The sequence below is a fragment of the Engystomops pustulosus genome, chromosome 11, assembly GCF_040894005.1.
Source record: "Engystomops pustulosus chromosome 11, aEngPut4.maternal, whole genome shotgun sequence".
Taxonomy (NCBI): domain Eukaryota; kingdom Metazoa; phylum Chordata; class Amphibia; order Anura; family Leptodactylidae; genus Engystomops; species Engystomops pustulosus.
The window spans coordinates 31,587,524-31,610,809 of record NC_092421.1 but is presented as its reverse complement, the minus strand read 5'-3'; the positions used below and the strand labels follow the sequence as shown (position 1 = coordinate 31,610,809).

Genomic DNA, 23,286 nt, shown 5'->3' with positions numbered 1-23,286 from the left:
CGTGCTTTCCCTGTCTCAGTCCTATGTTAGGTTTCTGTGCACCAGTGTGAACACTACTGGTCTTTCTCAGTATTCTCCACTATCCAGCAGCTCCCAGACGAAGTAAGTCTTCCTTCTTATCTTGTAGGGTCACTTAAGGACTATCAGTTAGGTTCCTGATAGTGGGTTCGCCCCCTTTTCAGGGTGGTTTATCTGCTGTAGGCAGGGCCACAGCTGCAGGGACGTTGCAGGGTGAGTTCGCCACCACTTACCTAGTCAGCTCGCGCCAAGCCTGGTTGTGGTTGTGCGGTTGCTGGACAGGTTTCTGACAGCAGTCGGCTGCTTGTTTTTTGAAGAAATATTTTTGTGCTGTTCACCGTATCATGAGGTTTGTTTTTTTTCTGAATGAATAGAACTAATGACTGCTGTATCAGGTTTTTTACAGCAGCCATTATGGGTACTTATGGGTGAAGTACTGATTAAAAGAAGATTGCATGACCTAGCGTCCTTCTGTTATCAGTGGTAGGCCGTGCATATCTCAGCACTAACACTTGGAACTGGAAAAAGCTCAAATCCTTGGTCTTTAACCTCTTAGATGCCATGTAAACACATGCATGCATAGAAAGAGTGATCTCCCCCTGTTACCCTGTGGCACCCTGCAGCAGGGATTGAATGGTGACAATGACATCACAGGCAGTCAGTGGGTCCCTCCAAGAGACTGATCGGCTGCCTGCAGTATCATAGTTTATATGGCTAGAAATAAATAGACACATGTCCATCAAGTTCCAGTTTGCCTGATAAAAAAAATAGAATGCAGTTATACAACTTTTATGCTCAAACAAATTGAAAAAAAAAACACACATAAGAAATCTATATATAATATGCATGAAAAAAATGTTTTTAAATCCAAAAAATGTTTTTAAAGGGAAATCAATGCCCATATTAACATTTTTATAAATCATTCATCATACAAAAATATTTTGAATACAATGAAGTAGCTTTATGAACTCCGTAAGTGTAAACTACATGCAAAAAAAACAATCTATTTGTCACCAGCATTGACAAATAGAGTCTTGCCTATTCAAATTTAGCCTGCACTCACTTACCATGATACCTTGTGTTTTCTTATTAAAAAGGATGTATATACAGACGTGCATGGCAGCATTCTTTACAAAAGAGGCCCCATGTGAGCACTAAGGGTTAATAACTTCTCTCTTGTGCAGAAAGTCTGAAGAGCTGAAGGTATGGGGGAACTTTTGCAGAGGAGTGTATGACAGCATGAGGTGCAAAGAGAGACAGAGAAAGTTCTACAGAATCAGACTGGGATAGAGGGCTGAAAGTGAAAAGGGGGCCTCCCTTTTTATGTGAATGAGGCTTCTGCATTAACAACACTAAACATACTCAGCTCCCGCACTCTTCTCAGTTACACACAGAGAACACTTTTACATGACCTTCCCCTCCTCCCTTCTGTATGAGCAGGAAGTAACATCTCCAACCCTCTGTGATACCGTATTTTAAAACAAAAGAGCCAGGCTAAACTGAGGTGGATAGCAACAAAATTGCTGCATATAGGCAATCAAGATAATATGAAAAGTTGTTCTACATCCCCAGAGCTATTGACTTGTGGAAAAGAATGCCTGAGTTGCACTTTAACCCCTTAATTACATGGACATTTTGCACCTTCCTGACACAGCCATTTTTTAAAACTCTGACATATGTCACTTTAAGTGGTCATAACGTTGGAACACTTTAACATATCCAGGTGATTTTGATTTTCATGACACATTGTACTTCATGTTGGTTGACAAACTCCAAGGAAGGAAGCAGCACTCCAAGATAAATAGTGAATATTTATACCACCAGTGGTAAGTGCTACGTTTCGTCTGACTCAATGCAGCCATTCTCAAGCATAGTGAAACAGTGATAGAGGGCGGGTTTAAATCCCCGCAGGATGTGACATCATGATTACAAAAACAGGTGGTGTGATAATGAGTTGTTAAATCATGCTCAAAAAACATATATAAAAGGTATATACAGCATATCAATGTGCAATATTATTACATCATAGGATCATAACACAGTCTTGAGTGTACAAAAAACTGTGTAGCCAATCGATAGTCCCCTGCACGCTGTATAGCCACAGTATGTAAACATCATGTTAACGCATGTCCTGAACCCGTTGGTAAGCAACATGACACTGCACAGCAAATACAATCAAAAAAGCACGCTCAGTACCGGAGTATGACTTACTGCGCCAACAACAAACGGAGGCTCGTCCTTACCAAGGAAGAGGAGATCCTGAGGTGACAGGCCAAGACGGTGTGATCGCTACGCAGGGCTGCGATCAGCTCAACTGCGACCACCATGTCACATGGTTTTGTCAAACTCTCAGGGATTGGACCCGCTATCGCGAGAACTACCAGGTGGGACGGCAGACATCTTTGAAGTGGGCAAGCGCACATTTAGCTAATGAGCAATAGAGCTGTCACAAAAACTATGGTATGACTGCGCTACGACAGGTAAGTAATAACTTTAGGTGTATTCCCAAGGGTATCATGAACAGAAAGTAGTGATTCAAGGCGAATTCAGCCCAACATCATGTGGTCAGGCGGCACCCTGGAGGAAGCTGTCAGGTCAGATGCAGGTCATATGTATGATGTTAATGTTGATAGAATACACAATGTGGGACTCCTTAACTGCGTACTGTCAGGCGGATCCCATGAGAGGAGAAGAAAAAATATATATATAAATAAAGGTAGTGGCTGACGGTTGGCGCTCTGGGTTGATTATCAACAGGCATCATGTGAATGGTGATCTAGACCAAAAACAGAAGAAAAAGAAATATTATTTAATGCATATATGTCAATAGAAAAGGATTTTTTGTACTTCCTTACAACGTTCATTGTGTGATCGTTAAATGAGGTATACACTGGTAAATCTTATCCAGAATGTGTACATTAAAATCAACATTCAAACCGCGTGGTTGTAAAGAATTAAGCTTGTGAATCCATTCGATCTCTCTTTTTAGCAATAGTTTCTGACGATCACCGCCTCTCCTAGGAGGAGGTATGTGGTCTACAATGCAAAATCTGAGCTGCTGAACACTATGTCCATGATCTGAAAAATGTCGAGGTACAGGTAAGTCGTGCTTAGATGTGTTGATAGATGACCTGTGGTTATGTAGTCTCAATCTGCACTCAGTGGTGGTCTCACCAACATACAATTTGGGGCAGGGGAAAACCAAGACATAAATTACGTGATCCGACCTGCATGTCAAATGCTGGCAGATCCTATATTTTTTTTTTACCAGTAAGTGGGTCAGTGAATGAATCTCCCTTAATCATGTAACTGCAGTTCTCACAGTGCATGCATGGATAGGATCCCGGCTTAAGACTAGAGGCCAGGTTCTCTTTTCTGTCGATAGGGCCAACATTACCTTTAACAAGATTGTCCCTTAGATTTCTGGGTCTTCTATAAGAGAAAAGTGGAGGTACTTGGAATTCTTTAAAGTCACTATGGTAACAGGAAAGGGTTGTCCAATGTTTGCGAATCAAATTTGATGCAAGCTGGCTATGAGGGCCAAAAGTGGACACAAAAGGTATCCTATCTGGTTCCTTAGTGTCCTTCGTGTTTGGTGTCAACAGGTCAGTTTTAACAAGTCTCTTTACCCTTTCCTTGTGTCTTTTAATCAGCTGAGTAGGGTAACCTCTAGCTAAAATTTTTTTGACATTTCTTTAAGTCTAGTGTTCACCCGGTTAGGGTCATCCACGATTCTCCGAACCCTCATAAGCTGGCTGAGTGGGAAAGAATTCACTGTTCGTCTAGGATGTGCGCTTTCATATTTCAGTAAATTATTCCGGTCAGTCTCTTTGACAAAAAGATCAGTCTTCAGCTTGTTCCCCTCAATGTATACATTGGTGTCCAAAAATTGAATTTGTGATTGAGAAACAGATTTGGTGAATTTCATATCTGGATCCACCGAATTCACATATACCGCCACCACCCCAAAACGTGTGTAAAGAGTGGTGACTAGAGATGAGCGAGCACTAAAATGCTCGGGTACTCGTTATTCAAGACAAACTTTTCCCGATGCTCGAGTGCTCGTCTCGAATAACCAGCCCCATTGAAGTCAATGGGAGACTCAAGCATTTTTCAAGGGGACCAAGGGTCTGCACAGGGAAGCTTGGCCAAACACCTGGGAACCTCAGAAAAGGATGGAAACACCACGGAAATGGACAGGAAACAGCAGGGGCAGCATGCATGGATGCCTCTGAGGCTGCTTAATCGCACCATTATGCCAAAATTATGGGCAACAGCATGGCCATGACAGAGTGACCGAATGAGGCTAGATAGCATCTAAAACATCCAATAATTGACCCTGACACTATAAGGGACGGCATGCAGAGGCAGCGGCAGCAGTGGCAGGCTAGAGAGTGTCATGGCGACATACCCTAAATGGACTCAGGTTTCACCAAAGGAGGTAATATGATTTCCTATGTGAACAAAAGGTTGACGGTATATTTAGTCGATAACACAGCATGGTGGCGACATAGTGACCAAGTTCCATAACGTATCTGGTGAAACACCCGAAAAATGAGCCTGACACAGCTCTTTTGATAAGGGGACGACATGTGGAGGCAGCCATGGAGGCGACTTCCATGATTAAGAGCGACAGTATGGGGCATTCATATTGCGCTGCTATGATTGCAACTTCAGGTCTCCAGCATGGTGGCGACAGATGGGCCGAGTTCCACTATGTATCTGGTGAAACACCTGAAAATTCTGCCTGACACAGCTCGTTTGATAAGGGGATGATGTGCTGCATATCCTCTCGTGCTCCAGCGTCTGGGGTATAGAGAGTTGAAATGAGACATTGGTGGATTGTGGAGGCAAAATGGACAGGAAACAGCAGGGGCAGCATGCATGGATGCCTCTGAGGCTGCCTAATCTTGGGATGGAGCTGGCGGTCCACTGCCAGGCGAGATTTCGCCTGTCCAAGCCCCTGTCTCTCGGCTCCTCCCCACCCAAAATGGGCCTGGGGGCCAGAAGAGTTTACTTTGAAAAAAATATAATTTTCAAAGCAGGCCGGGTCGTTTGAATATTTCACCTAGGAATAATGGAATAGCATAGTGGTTCTATTTTTAATTGTTTTTACGGAAATAGTTCCATGATTAAGAGCGACAGTATGGGGCATCCATATTGCGCTGCTATGATTGCAACTTCAGGTCTCCAGCATGGCGGCGACAGATGGGCCGAGTTCCACTATGTATCTGGTGAAAAACCTGAAAATTCTGCCTGACACAGCTTGTTTGATAAGGGGACCATGTATGGAGGCAGTGAACTAGTAGTAGATTAAAGGTGCTGCAGTTCAAACTATGTTAGTTGGATCTTGAGATGGAGCTGGCGCTCCGCTGCCAGGCGAGCTTTCGCCAATCCAAGCCCCTGTCTCTAGGCTACTCCCCAAACAGCACTTCTAAGAACCTTTTGTATAAGATCAAGTGTAGTAACGTTCTTATAAGTTTAGGATATGGCGGGTGAGGGGAATGTAAACAGATACGCAAGCAGCGCTGAAATAATATCGGTAAATGATAAAAGTTTGCCAGTATATTTTGTGGATTACACAGGAGGGTGGCGACAAAGTTAACAAGTTTGATGTGGAAGCCATGAAAACAACCCAAAATTCTGCCTGACACAGTTCGTTTGATAAGGAGACCATGTATGGAGGCAGCTATATGGACGACTTTTGGAGGCAGCTATGGCGATGACTAGAGATGAGCGAGCACTAAAATGCTCGGGTACTCGTTATTCGAGACGAACTTTTCCCGATGCTCGAGTGCTCGTCTCGAATAACGAACCCCATTGAAGTCAATGGGAGACTCGAGCATTTTTCAAGGGGACCAAGGCTCTGCAATGGGAAGCTTGGCCAAACACCTGGGAACCTCAGAAAAGGATGGAAACACCACGGAAATGGACAGGAAACAGCAGGGGCAGCATGCATGGATGCCTCTGAGGCTGCATAATCGCACCATTATGCCAAAATTATGGGCAACAGCATGGCCATGACAGAGTGACAGAATGAAGCTAGATAGCATCTAAAACATGCAATAATTGACCCTGACACTATAGGGGACGGCATGCAGAGGCAGCGGCAGCAGGCTAGAGAGTGGCATGGCGACATACCCTAAATGGACTCAGGCTTCAAACCAATGGGTGGCAGAGAGGAACCAAAGGAGGTGAGCAAGAAGCGCTCAAATAATATCGGTACATGATAAAAGTTTGCCAGTATATTTTGTGGATTACACAGCAGGGTGGCGACAAAGTTAACATGGAAGCCATGAAAACAACCCAAAATTCTGCCTGACACAGCTCGTTTGATAAGGGGACCATGTATGGAGGCAGTGAACTAGTAGTAGATTAAAGGTGCTGCAGTTAAAACTATGTTAGTTGGATCTTGGCATGGAGCTGGCGCTCCGCTGCCAGGCGAGCTTTCGCCAATCCAAGCCCCTGTCTCTAGGCTTCTCCCCAAAACAGCACTTCTAAGAACCTTTTGTATAAGATCAAGTGTAGTAGCGTTCTTATAAGTTTAGGATATGCCGGGTGAGGGGAATGTAAACAGATGCGCAAGAAGCGCTGAAATAATATCGGTAAATGATAAAAGTTTGCAAGTATATTTTGTGGATTACACAGCAGGGTGGCGACAAAGTTAACAAGTTTGATGTGGAATGCCCTGTAATAGCTCTTGGGCGGTGTGCCTTTTATCGCCTAGGCTCAGCAGTTTGAGCACCGCCTGCTGTCGCTTAGCGACGGCACTGCTGCTGTGCCTAGAGCTACCGACTGATGGCGCCATGCCCACGGATGGTAATTCGGAGGAGGAGGAGGTAGAGGAGGGTTGGGAGGAGGTATAGTAGGCCTTTGAGACCTGGACCGAGGTAGGCCCCGCAATTCTCTGCGTCGGCAGTATATGACCAGCCCCAGGGTCAGACTCGGTCCCAGCCTGCACCAAGTTAAGTGTAGTAGCGTTCTTATAAGTTTGGGATATGGCGGGTGAGGGGAATGTAAACAGATGCGCAAGAAGCGGCTGATGCGCAAGAAGCGGCTGATGCGCATGGAGCTGGCGCTCCGCTGCCAGGCGAGCTTTCGCCAATCCAAGCCCCTGTCTCTAGGCTACTCCCCAAACAGCACTTCTAAGAACCTTTTGTATAAGATCAAGTGTAGTAGCGTTCTTATAAGTTTAGGATATGCCGGGTGAGGGGAATGTAAACAGATGCGCAAGAAGCGCTGAAATAATATTGGTAAATGATAAAAGTTTGCCAGTATATTTTGTGGATAACACAGCAGGGTGGCGACAAAGTTAACAACTTTGATGTGGAATCCATGAAAACAACCCAAATTTCTGCCTGACACACCTCGTTTGATAAAGGGACGATGTATGGAGGCAGCTATATGGACGACTTTTGGAGGTAGCAATGGAGACAACGTGTGGAGGCTGCTATGGAGACAATTTAATTTGGATAGTGCCTGTATGTGGCAGTCCCAAAAATTTTTCAAACCAGAGGAGCAGGTAGGTAGCCCTCCAGTAAAATGGAATAGATTGAGTGCCTGTATGTGGCAGTCCAAAAAAATTTTCAAACCAGAGGAGCAGGTAGGTGGCCCTCCAGAAAAATTGAATAGATTGAGTGCCTGTATGTGGCACTCCCAAAAATTGTTTAAAACAGAGGACCGGGTAGGTGGCCCTCCAGAAAAATTGAATAGATTGAGTGCCTGTATGTGGCACTCCCAAAAATTGTTTAAAACAGAGGACCGGGTAGGTGGCCCTCCAGAAAAATTAAATGCATAAAGTACTATAGCTAGAGCCAGTGGGCCCTGTCAAAAAATAGCCAGTTTCCTCTGCTTTACTGTACAAAGAGGAGGAGAAGGAGGAAAATGAGGAGGAGGAGGAGTGGATCAATTATTCAGGTTGAGCTTCCTTCACCTGGTGGAGATTGGAAATTATGAGAAATCCAGGCTTTATTCATCTTAATAAGCGTCAGCCTGTCAGCGCTGTCAGTCGACAGGCGTGTACGCTTATCGGTGATGATGCCACCAGCTGCACTGAAAACCCGCTCGGACAAGACGCTAGCGGCAGGGCAGGCAAGAACCTCCAAGGCGTACAGCGCCAGTTCGTGCCACATGTCCAGCTTTGAAACCCAGTAGTTGTAGGGAGCTGTGTGATCATTTAGGACGATGGTATGGTCAGCTACGTACTCCCTCACCATCTTTCTGTAAAGATCAGCCCTACTCTGCCGAGACTGGGGACAGGTGACAGTGTCTTGCTGGGGTGAAATAAAGCTGGCAAAAGCCTTGTAAAGCGTACCCTTGCCAGTGCTGGACAAGCTGCCTGCTCGCCTACTCTCCCTCGCTACTTGTCCCGCAGAACTACGCACTCTGCCGCTAGCGCTGTCAGAAGGGAAATACTGTTTCAGCTTGTGCACCAGGGCCTGCTGGTATTCATGCATTCTCACACTCCTTTCCTCTGCAGGGATGAGAGTGGAAAGATTTTGCTTGTACCGTGGGTCCAGGAGAGTGAACACCCAGTAATCGGTGCTGGAATAAATTCTTTGAACGCGAGGGTCACGGGATAGGCAGCCTAGCATGAAATCTGCCATATGCGCCAGAGTACCAACGCGTAAGAATTCACTCCCCTCACTGGCCTGACTGTCCATTTCCTCCTCCTCCAACTCCTCCAACTCCTCTTCTTCTGCCCATACACGCTGAACAGTGAAGGACTCAACAATGGTCCCCTCTTGTGTCTCGCCAACATTCTCCTCCTCTTCCTCCTCATCCTCCTCCACCTCCTCCGATATGCGCTGAGAAACAGACCTGAGGGTGCTTTGGCTATCAACAAGGGAATCTTCTTCCCCCGTCTCTTGTGACGAGCGCAAAGCTTCCGACTTCATGCTGATCAGAGAGTTTTTCAACAGGCCAAGCAGCGGGATGGTGAGGCTGATGATGGCGGCATCGCCACTGACCATCTGTGTTGACTCCTCAAAGTTACTCAGCACCTGACAGATATCAGACATCCACGTCCACTCCTCATTGTAGACTTGAGGAAGCTGACTGACCTGACTACCAGTTCTGGTGGAAGTTGACATCTGGCAGTCTACAATCGCTCGGCGCTGCTGGTAAACTCTGGATAACATGGTCAGTGTTGAATTCCACCTCGTGGGCACGTCGCACAACAGTCGGTGAGCGGGCAGTTGGAGGCGGCGCTGCGCTGCCCTGAGAGTGGCAGCATCTGTGCTGGACTTCCTGAAATGCGCACAGATGCGGCGCACCTTCGTGAGCAAATCTGACAGATTGGGGTATGTCTTGAGGAAACGCTGAACTATCAGATTTAACACATGGGCCAGGCATGGCACATGTGTCAGTCTGCCGAGTTGCAGAGCCGCCACCAGGTTACGGCCGTTGTCACACACAACCATGCCTGGCTTCAGGTTCAGCGGTGCCAGCCACAGATCAGTCTGCGCCGTGATGCCCTGTAATAGCTCTTGGGCGGTGTGCCTTTTATCGCCTAGGCTCAGCAGTTTGAGCACCGCCTGCTGTCGCTTAGCGACGGCACTGCTGCTGTGCCTAGAGCTAGCGACTGATGGCGCCGTGCCCACGGATGGTAGTTCGGAGGAGGAGGTGGAGGAGGGGTGGGAGGAGGAGGAGGCATAGTAGGCCTGAAACACCTGGACCGAGGTAGGCCCCGCAATCCTCGGCGTCGGCAGTATATGACCAGCCGCAGGGTCAGACTCGCTCCCAGCCTCCACCAAGTTAACCCAATGTGCCGTCAGCGATATATAGTGGCCCTGCCCGGCAGCACTCGTCCACGTGTCCGTGGTCAGGTGGACCTTGTCAGAAATGGCGTTGGTCAGGGCACGGATGATGTTGTCTGACACGTGCTTGTGCAGGGCTGGGACGGCACATCGGGAAAAGTAGTGGCGGCTGGGGACCGAATACCGAGGGGCGGCCGCCGCCATGAGGTTGCGAAAGGCCTCGGTCTCTACTAGCCTATAGGGCAGCATCTCCAGGCTAAGCAATCTGGAGATGTGCACATTAAGGGCTTGGGCGTGCGGGTGGGTTGCACTATATTTGCGTTTCCGCTCCAGCGTCTGGGGTATGGAGAGCTGAACGCTGGTGGATGCTGTGGAGGATCGTAGAGGCGACGATGGGGTTTTTGTGGCAGGGTCCTGGGCAGGGGGCTGACTATCAGCTGACACAGGGGAAGGAGCAGTGGTGTGCCCGGCCGGAGGTGAACGGGCTTGTTGCCACTGAGTGGGGTGTTTAGCATTCATATGCCTGCGCATACTGGTGGTAGTTAAGCTAGTAGTGGTGGAACCCCTGCTGAGCCTGGTTTGGCAAATGTTGCACACCACAGTCCGTCGGTCATCCGGTGTTTCCTTAAAGAACCTCCAGACTTCTGAAGATCTAGCCCTCGCCGCAAGAGCCCTCGCCACGGGAGCTTCACTAGTTGACACATTTGGCGCTGATGCACCAGCTCTGGCCCTGCCTCTCCGTCTGGCCCCACCACTGCCTCTTCCAACCTGTTCTGGTCGAGGACTCTCCTCCGTCTCAGAAGCACTGTGTTCACCCGGCCTCTCAACCCAGCTTGGGTCTGTCACCTCATCATCCTCCGATCCCTCAGTCTGCTCCCCCCTCGGACTTCCTGCCCTGACAACAACTTCCCCACTGTCTGACAACCGTGTCTCCTCATCGTCGGACACCTCTTTACACACTTCCACTACGTCAAGAAGGTCATCATCACCCACAGACTGTGACTGGTGGAAAACCTGGGCATCGGAAAATTGCTCAGCAGCAACCGGACAAGTGGTTTGTGACTGTGGGAAGGGTCCAGAAAACAGTTCCTCAGAGTATGCCGGTTCAAATGCCAAATTTTCCTGGGAGGGGGCAGACTGGGGGGGAGGAGGCTGAGGTGCAGGAGCTGGAGGAGTGGCGATTTCGGTGACATGGGTGGACTGCGTGGAAGACTGACTGGTGGACAAATTGCTCGAAGCATTGTCAGCAATCCACGACATCACCTGTTCGCACTGTTCTGGCCTCAACAGTGCTCTACCACGAGTCCCAGTAACTTCAGACATGAACCTAGGGAGTGTAGCTCTGCGGCGTTCCCCTGCTCCCTCATAAGCAGGTGGTGTCTCACCCCGGCCAGGACCACGGCCTCTGACCCCTGCAGTAGTTGGACGCCCACGTCCCCGCCCTCGTCCTCTACCCCTAGCCCTCGGGTTAAACATTTTTAAAATGAGAGTTATAGCTTTAATTTTTTTTAAACTTTTTTTTGTGTTTTTTTTTTTTTTTTTGTGTTTTTGAGTTTTTAAAACCAAACGATGCTATCCTATTGCTATGGCTATTTTCTAGCCAAGTATGAAAGCACACTACTATGCCAGATGAGATGACGCTGAGTTATTAAACAAAATAAATGTAAAATAAAAAAGGACAAATGGCAGACTCTGCCTAATTGAAATCCAACCCCTACTAAATTTTCCCACTTCGGTCTTTGCAATGGATATGTGCGTCACTAAGCGCAAAACACAGCGGTCGCAAGTCTCACTACAAATTGCTCACAATTGGCTAGTAGATGCACTGCAGCAAGTACAGCCACCAGCAGATCAACCAGAAATCAAATATATAACGCTACTGTAGGCGTAAGCCGTTTGGATTCTCCTATGGCTATTTTCTAGCCAAGTATGAAAGCACACTACTATGCCAGATGAGATGACACTGAGTTATTAAACAAAATAAACGTAAAATAAAAAAGGAAAAATGGCAGACTGTGCCTAATTGAAATCCAACCCCTACTAAATTTTCCCACTTCGGTCTTTGCAATGGATATGTGCGTCACTAAGCGCAAAACACAGCGGTCGCAAGTCTCACTACAAATTGCTCAGAATTGGCTAGTACATGCACTGCAGCAAGTACAGCCACCAGCAGATCAACCAGAAATCAAATATATAACGCTACTGTAGGCGTAAGTAAGCCGTTTGGATTCTCCTATGGCTATTTTCTAGCCAAGTATGAAAGCACACTACTATGCCAGATGAGATGACGCTGAGTTATTAAACAAAATAAACGTAAAATAAAAAAGGACAAATGGCAGACTGTGCCTAATTGAAATCCAACCCCTACTAAATTTTCCCACTTCGGTCTTTGCAATGGATATGTGCGTCACTAAGCGCAAAACACAGCGGTCGCAAGTCTCACTACAAATTGCTCACAATTGGCTAGTAGATGCACTGCAGCAAGTACAGCCACCAGCAGATCAACCAGAAATCAAATATATAACGCTACTGTAGGCGTAAGCCGTTTGGATTCTCCTATGGCTATTTTCTAGCCAAGTATGAAAGCACACTACTATGCCAGATGAGATGACACTGAGTTATTAAACAAAATAAACGTAAAATAAAAAAGGAAAAATGGCAGACTGTGCCTAATTGAAATCCAACCCCTACTAAATTTTCCCACTTTGGTGTTTGAGGTGGATATGTGTGCCACTAAGAGCTAAACACAACGGTAGCAAGTCCCCCTGCTAATTCCTCACAAAATGGTACTAGATGCAAATAAAAAAAAAAAAAAGTAGAACGTTATTCTAGCCCTAAGAAGGGCTGTTGGGTTCTTGGAGAATCACTCCTGCCTAACAGTAAGCTAATAGAACACCCTAACGCTTTCCCTGACCAGCAGCAGCTCTCTCCCTAGCGGCATCCAGACACAGAATGATCCGAGCAGCGCGGGCAGCGGCTAGTCTATCCCAGGGTCACCTGATCTGGCCAGCCAACCACTGCTATTGACGTGTAAGGGTACCACGTCATGCTGGGTGGAGTGCAGAGTCTCCTGGCTTGTGATTGGCTCTGTTTCTGGCCGCCAAAAAGCAAAACGGCGGGAGCTGCCATTTTCTCGAGCGGGCGAAGTATTCGTCCGAGCAACGAGCAGTTTCGAGTACGCTAATGCTCGAACGAGCATCAAGCTCGGACGAGCATGTTCGCTCATCTCTAGCGATGACGTGTGGAGGTAGCAATGGAGACAACGTGTGGAGCCAGCTAAAAAGACGACATGTGGAGGCTGCTATGGAGACAATTTAATTTGGATAGTGCCTGTATGTGGCAGTCCAAAAAAGTTTTCAAACCAGAGGAGCAGGTAGGTGGTCCTCCAGAAAAATTAAATAAATTGAGTGCCTGTATGTGGCAGTCCAAAAAAGTTTTCAAACCAGAGGAGCAGGTAGGTGGTCCTCCAGAAAAATTAAATAAATTGAGTGCCTGTATGTGGCAGTCCAAAAAAGTTTTCAAACCAGAGGAGCAGGTAGGTGGTCCTCCAGAAAAATTAAATACATAGAGTACCTGTATGTGGTACTCCCAAAAATTGTTTAAAACAGAGGACCGGGTAGGTGGCCCTCCAGAAAAATTAAATATATAGAGTACTATAGCTAGAGCCAGTTGGCCCTGGCAAAAAAATAGCCAGTTTCCTTTGCTTAGTGTACAAAGAGGAGGAGAAGGAGGAAAATGAGAAGGAGGAGTGCATACATTATTCAGGTTGAGCTTCTTTCACCTGGTGGAGAATGGAAATCCTGAGAAATCCAGGCTTTATTCATCTTGATAAGCGTCAGCCTGTCAGCGCTGTCAGTCGACAGGCGTGTACGCTTATCGGTGATGATGCCACCAGCTGCACTGAAAACCCGCTCAGACAACACGCTAGAGGTAGGGCAGGCAAGAACCTCCAAGGCGTACAGCGCCAGTTCGTGCCACATGTCCAGCTTTGAAACCCAGTAGTTGTAGGGAGCTGTGTGATCATTTAGGACGATGGTATGGTCAGCTACGTACTCCCTCACCATCTTTCTGTAAAGATCAGCCCTACTCTGCCGAGACTGGGGACAGGTGACAGTGTCTTGCTGGGGTGACATAAAACTGGCAAAGGCCTTCTAAAGCGTACCCTTGCCAGTGCTGGACAAGCTGCCTGCTTGCCTACTCTACCTCGCTACTTGTCCCGCAGAAGTACGCCTTCTGACGCTAGCGCTGTCAGAAGGGAAATACTGTTTCAGCTTGTGCACCAGGGCCTGCTGGTATTCATGCATTCTCACACTTCTTTCCTCTCCAGGGATGAGAGTGGAAAGATTTTGCTTGTACCGTGGGTCCAGGAGAGTGAATACCCAGTAATCGGTGCTGGAATAAATTCTTTGAACGCGAGGGTCACGGGATAGGCAGCCTAGCATGAAATCTGCCATATGCGCCAGAGTCCCAACTCCCAAGAATTCACTCCCCTCACTGGCCTGACTGCTCATTTCCTCCTCCTCCAACTCCTCTTCTTCTGCCCATACACGCTGAACAGTGAAGGACTGAACAATGGTCCCCTCTTCTGTCTCGCCAACATTCTCCTCCTCTTCCTCCTCATCCTCCTCCACCTCCTCCGATATGCGCTGAGAAACAGACCTAAGGGTGCTAGGGCTATCAACAAGGGAATCTTCTTCCCCCGTCTCTTGTGCCGAGCGCAAAGCTTCTGACTTCATGCTGACCAGAGAGTTTTTCAACAGGCCAAGCAGCGGGATGGTGAGGCTGATGATGGCGGCATCGCCACTGACCGTCTGTGTTGACTCCTCAAAGTTACTCAGCACCTGACAGATATCAGACATCCACGTCCACTCCTCATTGTAGACTTGAGGAAGCTGACTGACCTGACTACCAGTTCTGGTGGAAGTTGACATCTGGCAGTCTACAATCGCTCTGCGCTGCTGGTAAACTCTGGATAACATGGTTAATGTTGAATTCCACCTCGTGGGCACGTCGCACAACAGTCGGTGAGCGGGCAGTTGGAGGCGGCGCTGCGCTGCCCTGAGAGTGGCAGCATCTGTGCTGGACTTCCTGAAATGCGCACAGATGCGGCGCACCTTCGTGAGCAAATCAGACAGATTGGGGTATGTCTTGAGGAAACGCTGAACTATGAGATTTAATACATGGGCCAGGCATGGCACATGTGTCAGTCTGCCGAGTTGCAGAGCCGCCACCAGGTTACGGCCGTTGTCACACACAACCATGCCTGGCTTTAGGTTCAGCGGTGCCAGCCACAGATCAGTCTGCGCCGTGATGCCCTGTAATAGCTCTTGGGCGTTGTGCCTTTTATCGCCTAGGCTCAGCAGTTTGAGCACCGCCTGAGGTCGCTTAGCGACGGCACTGCTGCTGTGCCTAGAGCTACCGACTGATGGCGCCATACCCACGGATGGTAATTCGGAGGAGGAGGTGGAGGAGGGGTGGGAGGAGGAGGAGGCATAGTAGGCCTTTGAGACCTGGACCGAGGTAGGCCCCGCAATCCTCGGCGTCGGCAGTATATGAGCAGCCCCCGGGTCAGACTCGGTCCCAGCCTCCACCAAGTTATCCCAATGTGCCGTCAGCGATATATAGTGGCCCTGCCCAGTAGCACTCGTCCACGTGTCCGTGGTCAGGTGGACCTTGTCAGAAACGGCGTTGGTCAGGGCACGGATGATGTTCTCTGACACGTGCTTGTGCAGGGCTGGGACGGCACATCGGGAAAAGTAGTGGCAGCTGGGGACCGAATACCGAGGGGCGGCCGCCGCCATGAGGTTTCAAAAGGCCTCGGTCTCTACCAGCCTATAGGGCAGCATCTCCAGGCTAAGCAACTTGGAGATGTGGACGTTGAGGGCTTGGGCGTGTGGGTGGGTTGCGGTATACTTCCTTTTGCGCTCCAGCGTCTGGGGTATGGAGAGCTGAACGCTGGTGGATGCTGTGGAGGATCGTGGAGGCGAAGATGGGGTTTTCGCACGGGAGGTGTTTGGGCCGTGGTCCTGGCAGGGGGCTGACTAGCAGATGACACAGGGGAAGGAGCAGTGGTGTGCCCGGCCGGAGGTGAACGGGCTTGGTGCCATTGAGTGGGGGGTTTAGCATTCATATGCCTGCGCATACTGGTGGTAGTTAAGCTAGTAGTGGTGGAACCCCTGCTGATCCTGGTTTGGCAAAGGTTGCACACCACAGTCCGTCGGTCATCCGGTGTTTCTTTAAAGAACCTCCAGAAAATCTAGCCCTCGCCACGGGAGCTTGACTGCGGGCAACATTTGGCGCTGATGCAACAGCTCTGGCCCTGCCTCTCCGTCTGGCCCCACCACTGCCTCTTCCAACCTGTTCTGCTATAGGACTCGCCTCCGTCTCAGAAGCACTGTGTTAACCCGGCCTATCAACCCAGCTTGGGTCTGTCACCTCATCATCCTCCGATCCCTCAGTCTGCTCCCCCCTCGGACTTCCTGCCCTGACAACAACTTCACCACTGTATGACAACCGTGTCTCCTCATCGTCCGACACCTCTTTACACACTTCTTCCACTACGTCAATAATGTCTTCATCACCCACAGACTGCGACCGGTGGAAAACCTGGGCATCGGAAAATTGCTCAGCAGCAACCGGACAAGTGGTTTGTGACTGTGGGAAGGGTCCAGAAAACAGTTCCTCAGAGTATGCCGCTTCAAATGCCAAATTTTGCTGGGAGGGGGCAGACTGGGGAGAAGGAGGCTGAGGTAGAGGAGCTGGAGGAGTGCTGATTTCGGTGACATGGGTGGACTGCTTGGAAGACTGACTGGTGGACAAATGGCTAGAAGCATTGTCCGCAATCCACGACATCACCTCTTCGCACTGTTCTGGCCTCAGCAGTGCTCTACCACGAGTCCCAGTAACTTGAGACATGAACCTAGGGAGTGTAGCTCTGCGGCGTTCCCCTGCTCCCTCATCAGCAGGTGGTGTCTCACCCCACCCAGGACCACGGCCTCTGACCCCTGCAGTAGTTGGACGCCCACGTCCACGCCCTCGTCCTCTACCCCTAGCCCTCGGGTTAAATATTTTCAAAATTAAAGTGTAAACTTCAAATTATTTTTTTTTGTGTTTTTTTTTTTAAACAAAACGATGCTATCCTATTGCTATGGCTAGTTTCTAACCTACACTGAAAGCACACAACTGGATTTTGTGCTGTGCCAGATGACTTTGAGTTATAAGATAAATAAACGTAAAAAATAAATAAATCAGCAGACTGTGCCTAATTCAAATCAAACCCCTAATAAATTGTCCCACTTCGGTGTATGAGGTGGATATGTGTGTCACTAAGAGCTAAACACAACGGTCGCAAGTCTCCCAGCAAATTCCTCACAAAATGGTACTAGCTGAACTAGTAATGCCAGCAAGCCCAGCCACAAGCAAACAAAAAAAAGGAAAATATAACGCTATTGTAGGCCTAAGTAAGCCGTTGGGGTTCTCCTATGGCTATTTTCTAGCCTACACTCAAAGCACACTGCTTTGCCAAATAACTTTAAGTTCTAAAAAGAAATAAACGTAAAAAAAAAAATAAATCAGCAGACTCGGCGTAATTCAAATCAAACCCCTAATAAATTGTCCCACTTCGGTGTTTGAGGTAGATATGTGTGTCACTAAGAGCTAAACACAACGGTAGCAAGTCTCCCTGCAAATTACTCACAATATGGCACTAGCTGCACTACTGATGCCAGCAAGCCCAGCCACAAGCAAACCAAAAAAAAAATGAAAATATAATGCTATTGTAGGCCTAAATAAGCCATTGGGGTTCTCCTATGGCTATTTTCTAGCCCACACTCAAAGCACACTGCTTTGGCAGATTAATGTGAGTTCTAAAAAGAAATAAACGTAAAAAAAAATAAATCAGCAGATTCTGCGTAATTCAAATCAAACCCCTAATAAATTGTCCCACTTCGGTGTTTGAGGTGGATATGTGTGTCACTAAGAGCTAAACACAATGGTCGCAAGTCCCCCTGCAAATTCCTCACAATATGGTACTAGCTGCACTACTAATGCCAGCAAGCCCAGCCACAAGCAAACCAAAAAAAGGAAAATATAACGCTATTGTATTGTATTGAGGTGGATATGTGTATCACTAAGAGCTAAACACAAATCTCCCTGCAAAATACTCACAATATGGTACTAGCTGCACTACTAATGCCAGCAAGCCCAGCCACAAGCCAACCAAAAAAAAGGAAAATAAAACGTTATTGTAGCCCTAAGAAGGGCTGTTGGGTTCTTGTAGAATGACTCCTGCCTAACACTATTCTAATAGAACACCCTAACGCTTTCCCTGACCAGCAGCAGCTCTCTCCCTAGCGGCATCCAGACACAGAATGATGCGAGCAGCGCAGGCAGGGGCTAGTCTATTCCAGGATCACCTGATCAGGCCAGCCAACCACTGCTATCGACGTGTAAGGGTACCACGTCATGCTGGGTGTAGTGCAGAGTCTCCTGGCTTGTGATTGGCTCTGTTTCTGGCCGCCAAAAAGCAAAACGGCGGGAGATGCCATTTTCTCGAGCGGGCGAAGTATTCGTCCGAGCAACGAGCAGTTTCAAATACGCTAATGCACGAACGAGTATGTTCGCTCATCTCTAAACATAACATAAAAGGTTTTATTCTCCGTCGTAAGGTAGAAGTAGAGAGTAGATACAGACCCCCTGAGGAAGCGGTCGGGGTATCTCATCTATGCGCACCAAACAATTACACACCATGGGTAAGCTGACATAGAAAACATAGTTCCAATAGGTCCAATGTTGTAATGGTTTTTTAGATTATAGCTGTTAATAAACGAATAATATTTTTTATTATGCTGCGATGAATTGTGTATAGACCCGTTTTCAATCATACGTTCTTGGTCTAGTATTGAGAAGTAGAGATTTGTAAGGCTAGTATCTTCAGACAGGTTCTCTTTAACTGTCGTCTGTTAAGGGTTCCACTGTGTTGTAGTTAATTATTAGATGTGTTCTGCTCCATTATCACGTCTAAGATACTGCAGATGGAGCCACTGATAGAAGTGTGAGCCCTGCATTATGTAAGTGTCTGGATTTTTACATGAAATGTTTCTTAGGTTTCTTAATTTTTACTTCTAGGTTGTTTCTACAAGAGCACAAAGTATCCACTTGATCATAAATGGAGACAGAATTGTTACGACTGTACCTGTTTTAAAAATGGAAACTACGAATGCTGCCCAGCGTAAGACTATCCCACCTTAAATCCTCATCTTCATAAAATCTTTACACGTTATTATACGAACAGTATTCTATTTTTCAGGCCTTAAACTTTGTCCTCAGGATTGTTCATCAATTTTAGATCTGTGTGCTGTAATGTGCTGGGTAAACCAGACAAGCAGCAGGGTTACAGCCTCACTGATCTGATATTGATGAGTATCCTATAAACACAGGAACACTTGTCATGCGGTTTCCTTCAGAATAATTTTTCCTGTATTGATACAAATGGATTTGGTATAACAACAATTAATTAAACAAGTATAAAATAGAGACATATTCTGCCCTGTGCTGGACAGCATTGGGGCAATTGTGCCAAATAGTCCATGTAGATACATATAGGGGGGAAATATATCAGAAGTGTCAAAGAGCAGAACTGTTCAAGTTGCCCATGGAAACCAAATGGAGCTCAGCTTTCATTTTAAAACCAGCTGTGGGAAAATAAAAGCTGAGCTGTGACTGGATGACGTGGGTCGCTAGAACAGTTCTGCTCTCAACACTTCTGAGAAATCTTCCCCATAGTCTTCATGTTGTTGCAGGTGTGTAGTGACCTAAACCACATCATTATGTGAGACTCCTCGGCCTATCTCTAAGGCTACTTTGACACTGCCGTTGCCGCCGTACCGTAGCACGGCGGGCAACGGCAGCGCACGGGGAGAGGAGGAGGAGGTGAGTGCAGCTCACCCCCACCCCTCTCCATAGGAACATATGGCGCACGGTGCCGTACTACGGAGAAAGATAGGACATGTCCTTTCTTTTTCGGGGGTACGGAGCGGTATGGTGCCGCACGTGCGCCCATTGCCATCTATGGGGGACGTATATTGTCCGTATATACGTCGGCCGTACATATGGCCCCCTTGCGGCAGTGTGAATGCAGCCTAAGCAGGATGAATATTGTTAGACTAATACAGATCTGGTGCAAAATCTGCAAATACTACAATACAGTAGTATTAGAATATAAGCAATCCCTGCCATAGGACGGTTAAAAAGTGAGAAAAAAAATAATTAAAAACACATACTGTCACATACAAGGTAAGTATTGCCATATTTCAAAATGCCTGGCCTATCAAAATATATAAAACAATTTCCATCAGTGAACTTAGTAAGGGAATAAAAAAACACAAAATCCACTTTTTTGTCATTTTGCAAAAAAAATAGTTGGAATAAAAAGTGGACAAATGGCTGTACAGTCCGAATGTTAATAGCAATGAAAATGTCATTTTATGCCACAAAAAATGACACTTTACACAGGTCCATGTAAATTGAAGTATGAAAATGTTATTGGCTTTAGAATATGGCAAAAAAACCCACATTTTTCTTTATTATTTTTTTAATTATTAAAACCTAATAAAACTTATGTGATCATACTAACCAGAAGTATCAAGGCCTACATACAATAAAAGCTAAAAAAAAGAAAGAACCCACAAGAGAATGGAGCAAGAACTTTTTTTCCCCAGCTTCCCAGTACTTTGCACAGATATTAAATGGTGCTAGGAGGTACAACCTGCTACACAGAAACTTGACTGGACGTGACGCCGTTTACTGGCAGCGGGCCTGGAAAACTTTTATACAGCTCTTTATATGGAAAAATAAAAAAATTATGGCTTTTGAAAGGAGGGGAGCAAATAACTGAAGGATCTGTTAGAACCCGCAGATTGCTGTGAATGGGATCAGGTTTCCAGCTTCAGTGCTTGTAACCACACCCAGAGCTGCCTGTGATTGACAGCTCCCTTTCTGATCTTTCATTGGGAAAGCTGGGTGTGAGTTTGAGCTTGTTTTGTCTGCAGCTGAAGCTTGAGTGATGGACAGCTGGACAACTCAGAGCTGGGGCAGTGTCCATTACTCCCCTTAGGGTGATGCCACACATGACGTTTTGAACCCGTTTTTGGTCCGTTTTTAAGCATTCCATTTAAAAACACATGCGTTTTTGAAAAATGCATGCATTTTTTGAAAATGCATCCTTTTTTTGACAGGTTTTACAAAATAAAGGTTTTAGCTGCTGTAGGCAGGGCCATAGCCCGCAGGGAAGTCACAGGGGCAATAAGCCACCACTTACCCAGTCTGACAGCTGGGCCCAAGTCTGGTTGCAGTTGTGCTGTTGCTGGACAGGTTAATTATGTAAAGGTATATATGTGCAGGTATATATGTAAAGATCATTTAATGACCACTGCCCAGTGAATATAAAACTCAGTGATTTTGTGATTTTTTAGTGAGATCAATTAGTATTATCCAAACCTCACTATCAAATAAACTCAATTAAAAAAAATATCTCCTGATTTCTTTACTCTTCAACTACTTTCCATGGCTTACACAGTACATAATTACATAATTTTTTATTATTAATGAAGTTTTATTTTTATTAATCACCATATTCTGTGTTTCTAAATCCCATTTCTCTTATAGTTTTGGCACACCAGCAGAATATGACAAGGAGAAATGTAAATTTGTTTTTGATGAGAAGGAGTGTGAGTTCGTTCTGGTTCCAAATGAAGATCCAACCGTAGAGTGTGAAGGATATTCAATGGTTTTATGAACATATCTTCAATGTCCACTTAACTTTATAATGTAAAACAGTCACACTTTGTACTAGATTAGATTAACAGCACTTCTGTCATGTCACTTTTTTGGATTTAGATAAGAAAATTACATACGAAAAATTAAACAGTGGATGTGAAACATTCTCAAGACTTCCCAGTTCAGTTTTTTGACTTTGCAATAAATACAAAAGATGTAAGGGTCAGACCTTGGTGGGTTAATGAATTGGAGATGGATTCGCCTCTAAACGATGACACACAGCAGGTTTTAAAGGGAACCTTAGCACCCCACCCTCCAGTCACCATGGAGCATAATGCATACACTGCTAAAGAGTTTTTGTATAAATAGTTTTCCAGAAAAAAAATATGATGTTATATAGTACCTTTCAATGCCATCGTGTTCTGTTACTATTTAATTCATTCCTTAGGAGTGGCTAGAGAGGAGCAGGTGCCCCATCTTGGGAAACCGCAACTCTGTGCGTCATTTTCAAATATATGAAAATGCACATCACTCGGCTTAGCGACGCCCCCTGCTATTCTGAAGTCACTCCGAGGGGGCGAATGACCAAGTCACAGAGCACATGGCATTGAAAGATACTAAATAACATATACAAAAACTCTTTGGCAGTGTATGTGTGGGGACTAATAGGGTGCTATAATGCGTCTCCTGGTGACAGGTTCCCTTTACGTTTACATTTTTAACATGCAACCAAAACAATGGGTATGGTAAATATATTAAAAAAAATGTCAAAAGTTGTTTTATTTCAAAAGTTTCTCCTTCAACAATTTGCCCATTGGTAATATTATTTCTTTTAAGCATGAATCATTAGAAAATACAAGATTGCATTATGTGAGATTATGTGAGATCATTGTGCAGTGATGATGATGACTCCATGACTCAATTCACTTAGTGGAATGACTAATGTTAAATATAAAAGCAGTTTGGGAATAAGTATTAATAATACTTTGGAAAACTGCCAATAGGAAGAAATATGAAATTTACTGCTATTTACATCTTGCTAAACCCATCAACATAACTTTTTGCAACCATTATTATAGCACCTTAGCTTTTTTGCCTGAACCTTTAGGCTATTTGCTTTTTCGGCAACCATGCTAAAATTTCCATCATGTAGTTGCTGTAGACTTTATGTTTATACGACCATACAGTATGTACTGGATACATTCCACTATGGGCTCCCACCCATTAAATTTTAGTACTCTTTACATAGTGAAAGTATGCAGAGTTTCTAAAAATCATGGTTTTTCTAAGTGTCTCACATAGCATGAAGCAACCTTTCATCCCATTTGATGACCCATTAGATAATTTGTAAATGTGGTTTATAAATATGTGGTATTTATGCAGAACTGTTAAGAACGTTGTCATAATTTGAAATATATGACCCGGATTTGTAGCACTATACTATGCATGGATGACGTTATTTTACCTTTGCCACCATCTTGGTTTTGACCCGGTTTGTTTGACTCCGCTTGTCTGTCTGTATCTGTTGTTTGTTTCTCAGTATTGTTTATCTCCTAGTGTTACCCCACCTTCCTGTCTGTCTTGTGTCAGTTTCTGTTTCCAGTGTGAACACTGACCTATATCTGTTTTCCGGTTACCTGTCCGCTCCACCATCCAGCAGCTGCCAGTAGGTTTTCCTGTCACTTTGTAGGGTCACTCAGGGACCGTCAGTTAGGTTCCTGATAGTGGGTTCGCC

The 23,286-nt window shown here is 46.1% G+C and overlaps 1 protein-coding gene across 1 annotated transcript in view; it reads left to right on the top strand.

Moving 5' to 3' along the window:
• The window catches only part of LOC140106430 (beta-microseminoprotein-like), a 29,925-nt gene extending 8,210 nt beyond the window's left edge, over positions 1-21,715 (top strand). Inside the window, exons 3-4 of the mRNA XM_072130876.1 lie at positions 18,903-19,005; positions 21,441-21,715. Coding sequence (XP_071986977.1) covers positions 18,903-19,005; positions 21,441-21,570 — 233 coding nt within the window. The 3' untranslated portion in view covers positions 21,571-21,715. The remainder of the gene's footprint in view (positions 1-18,902; positions 19,006-21,440) is intronic.
• The last annotated feature ends 1,571 nt before the right edge of the window (positions 21,716-23,286 follow it).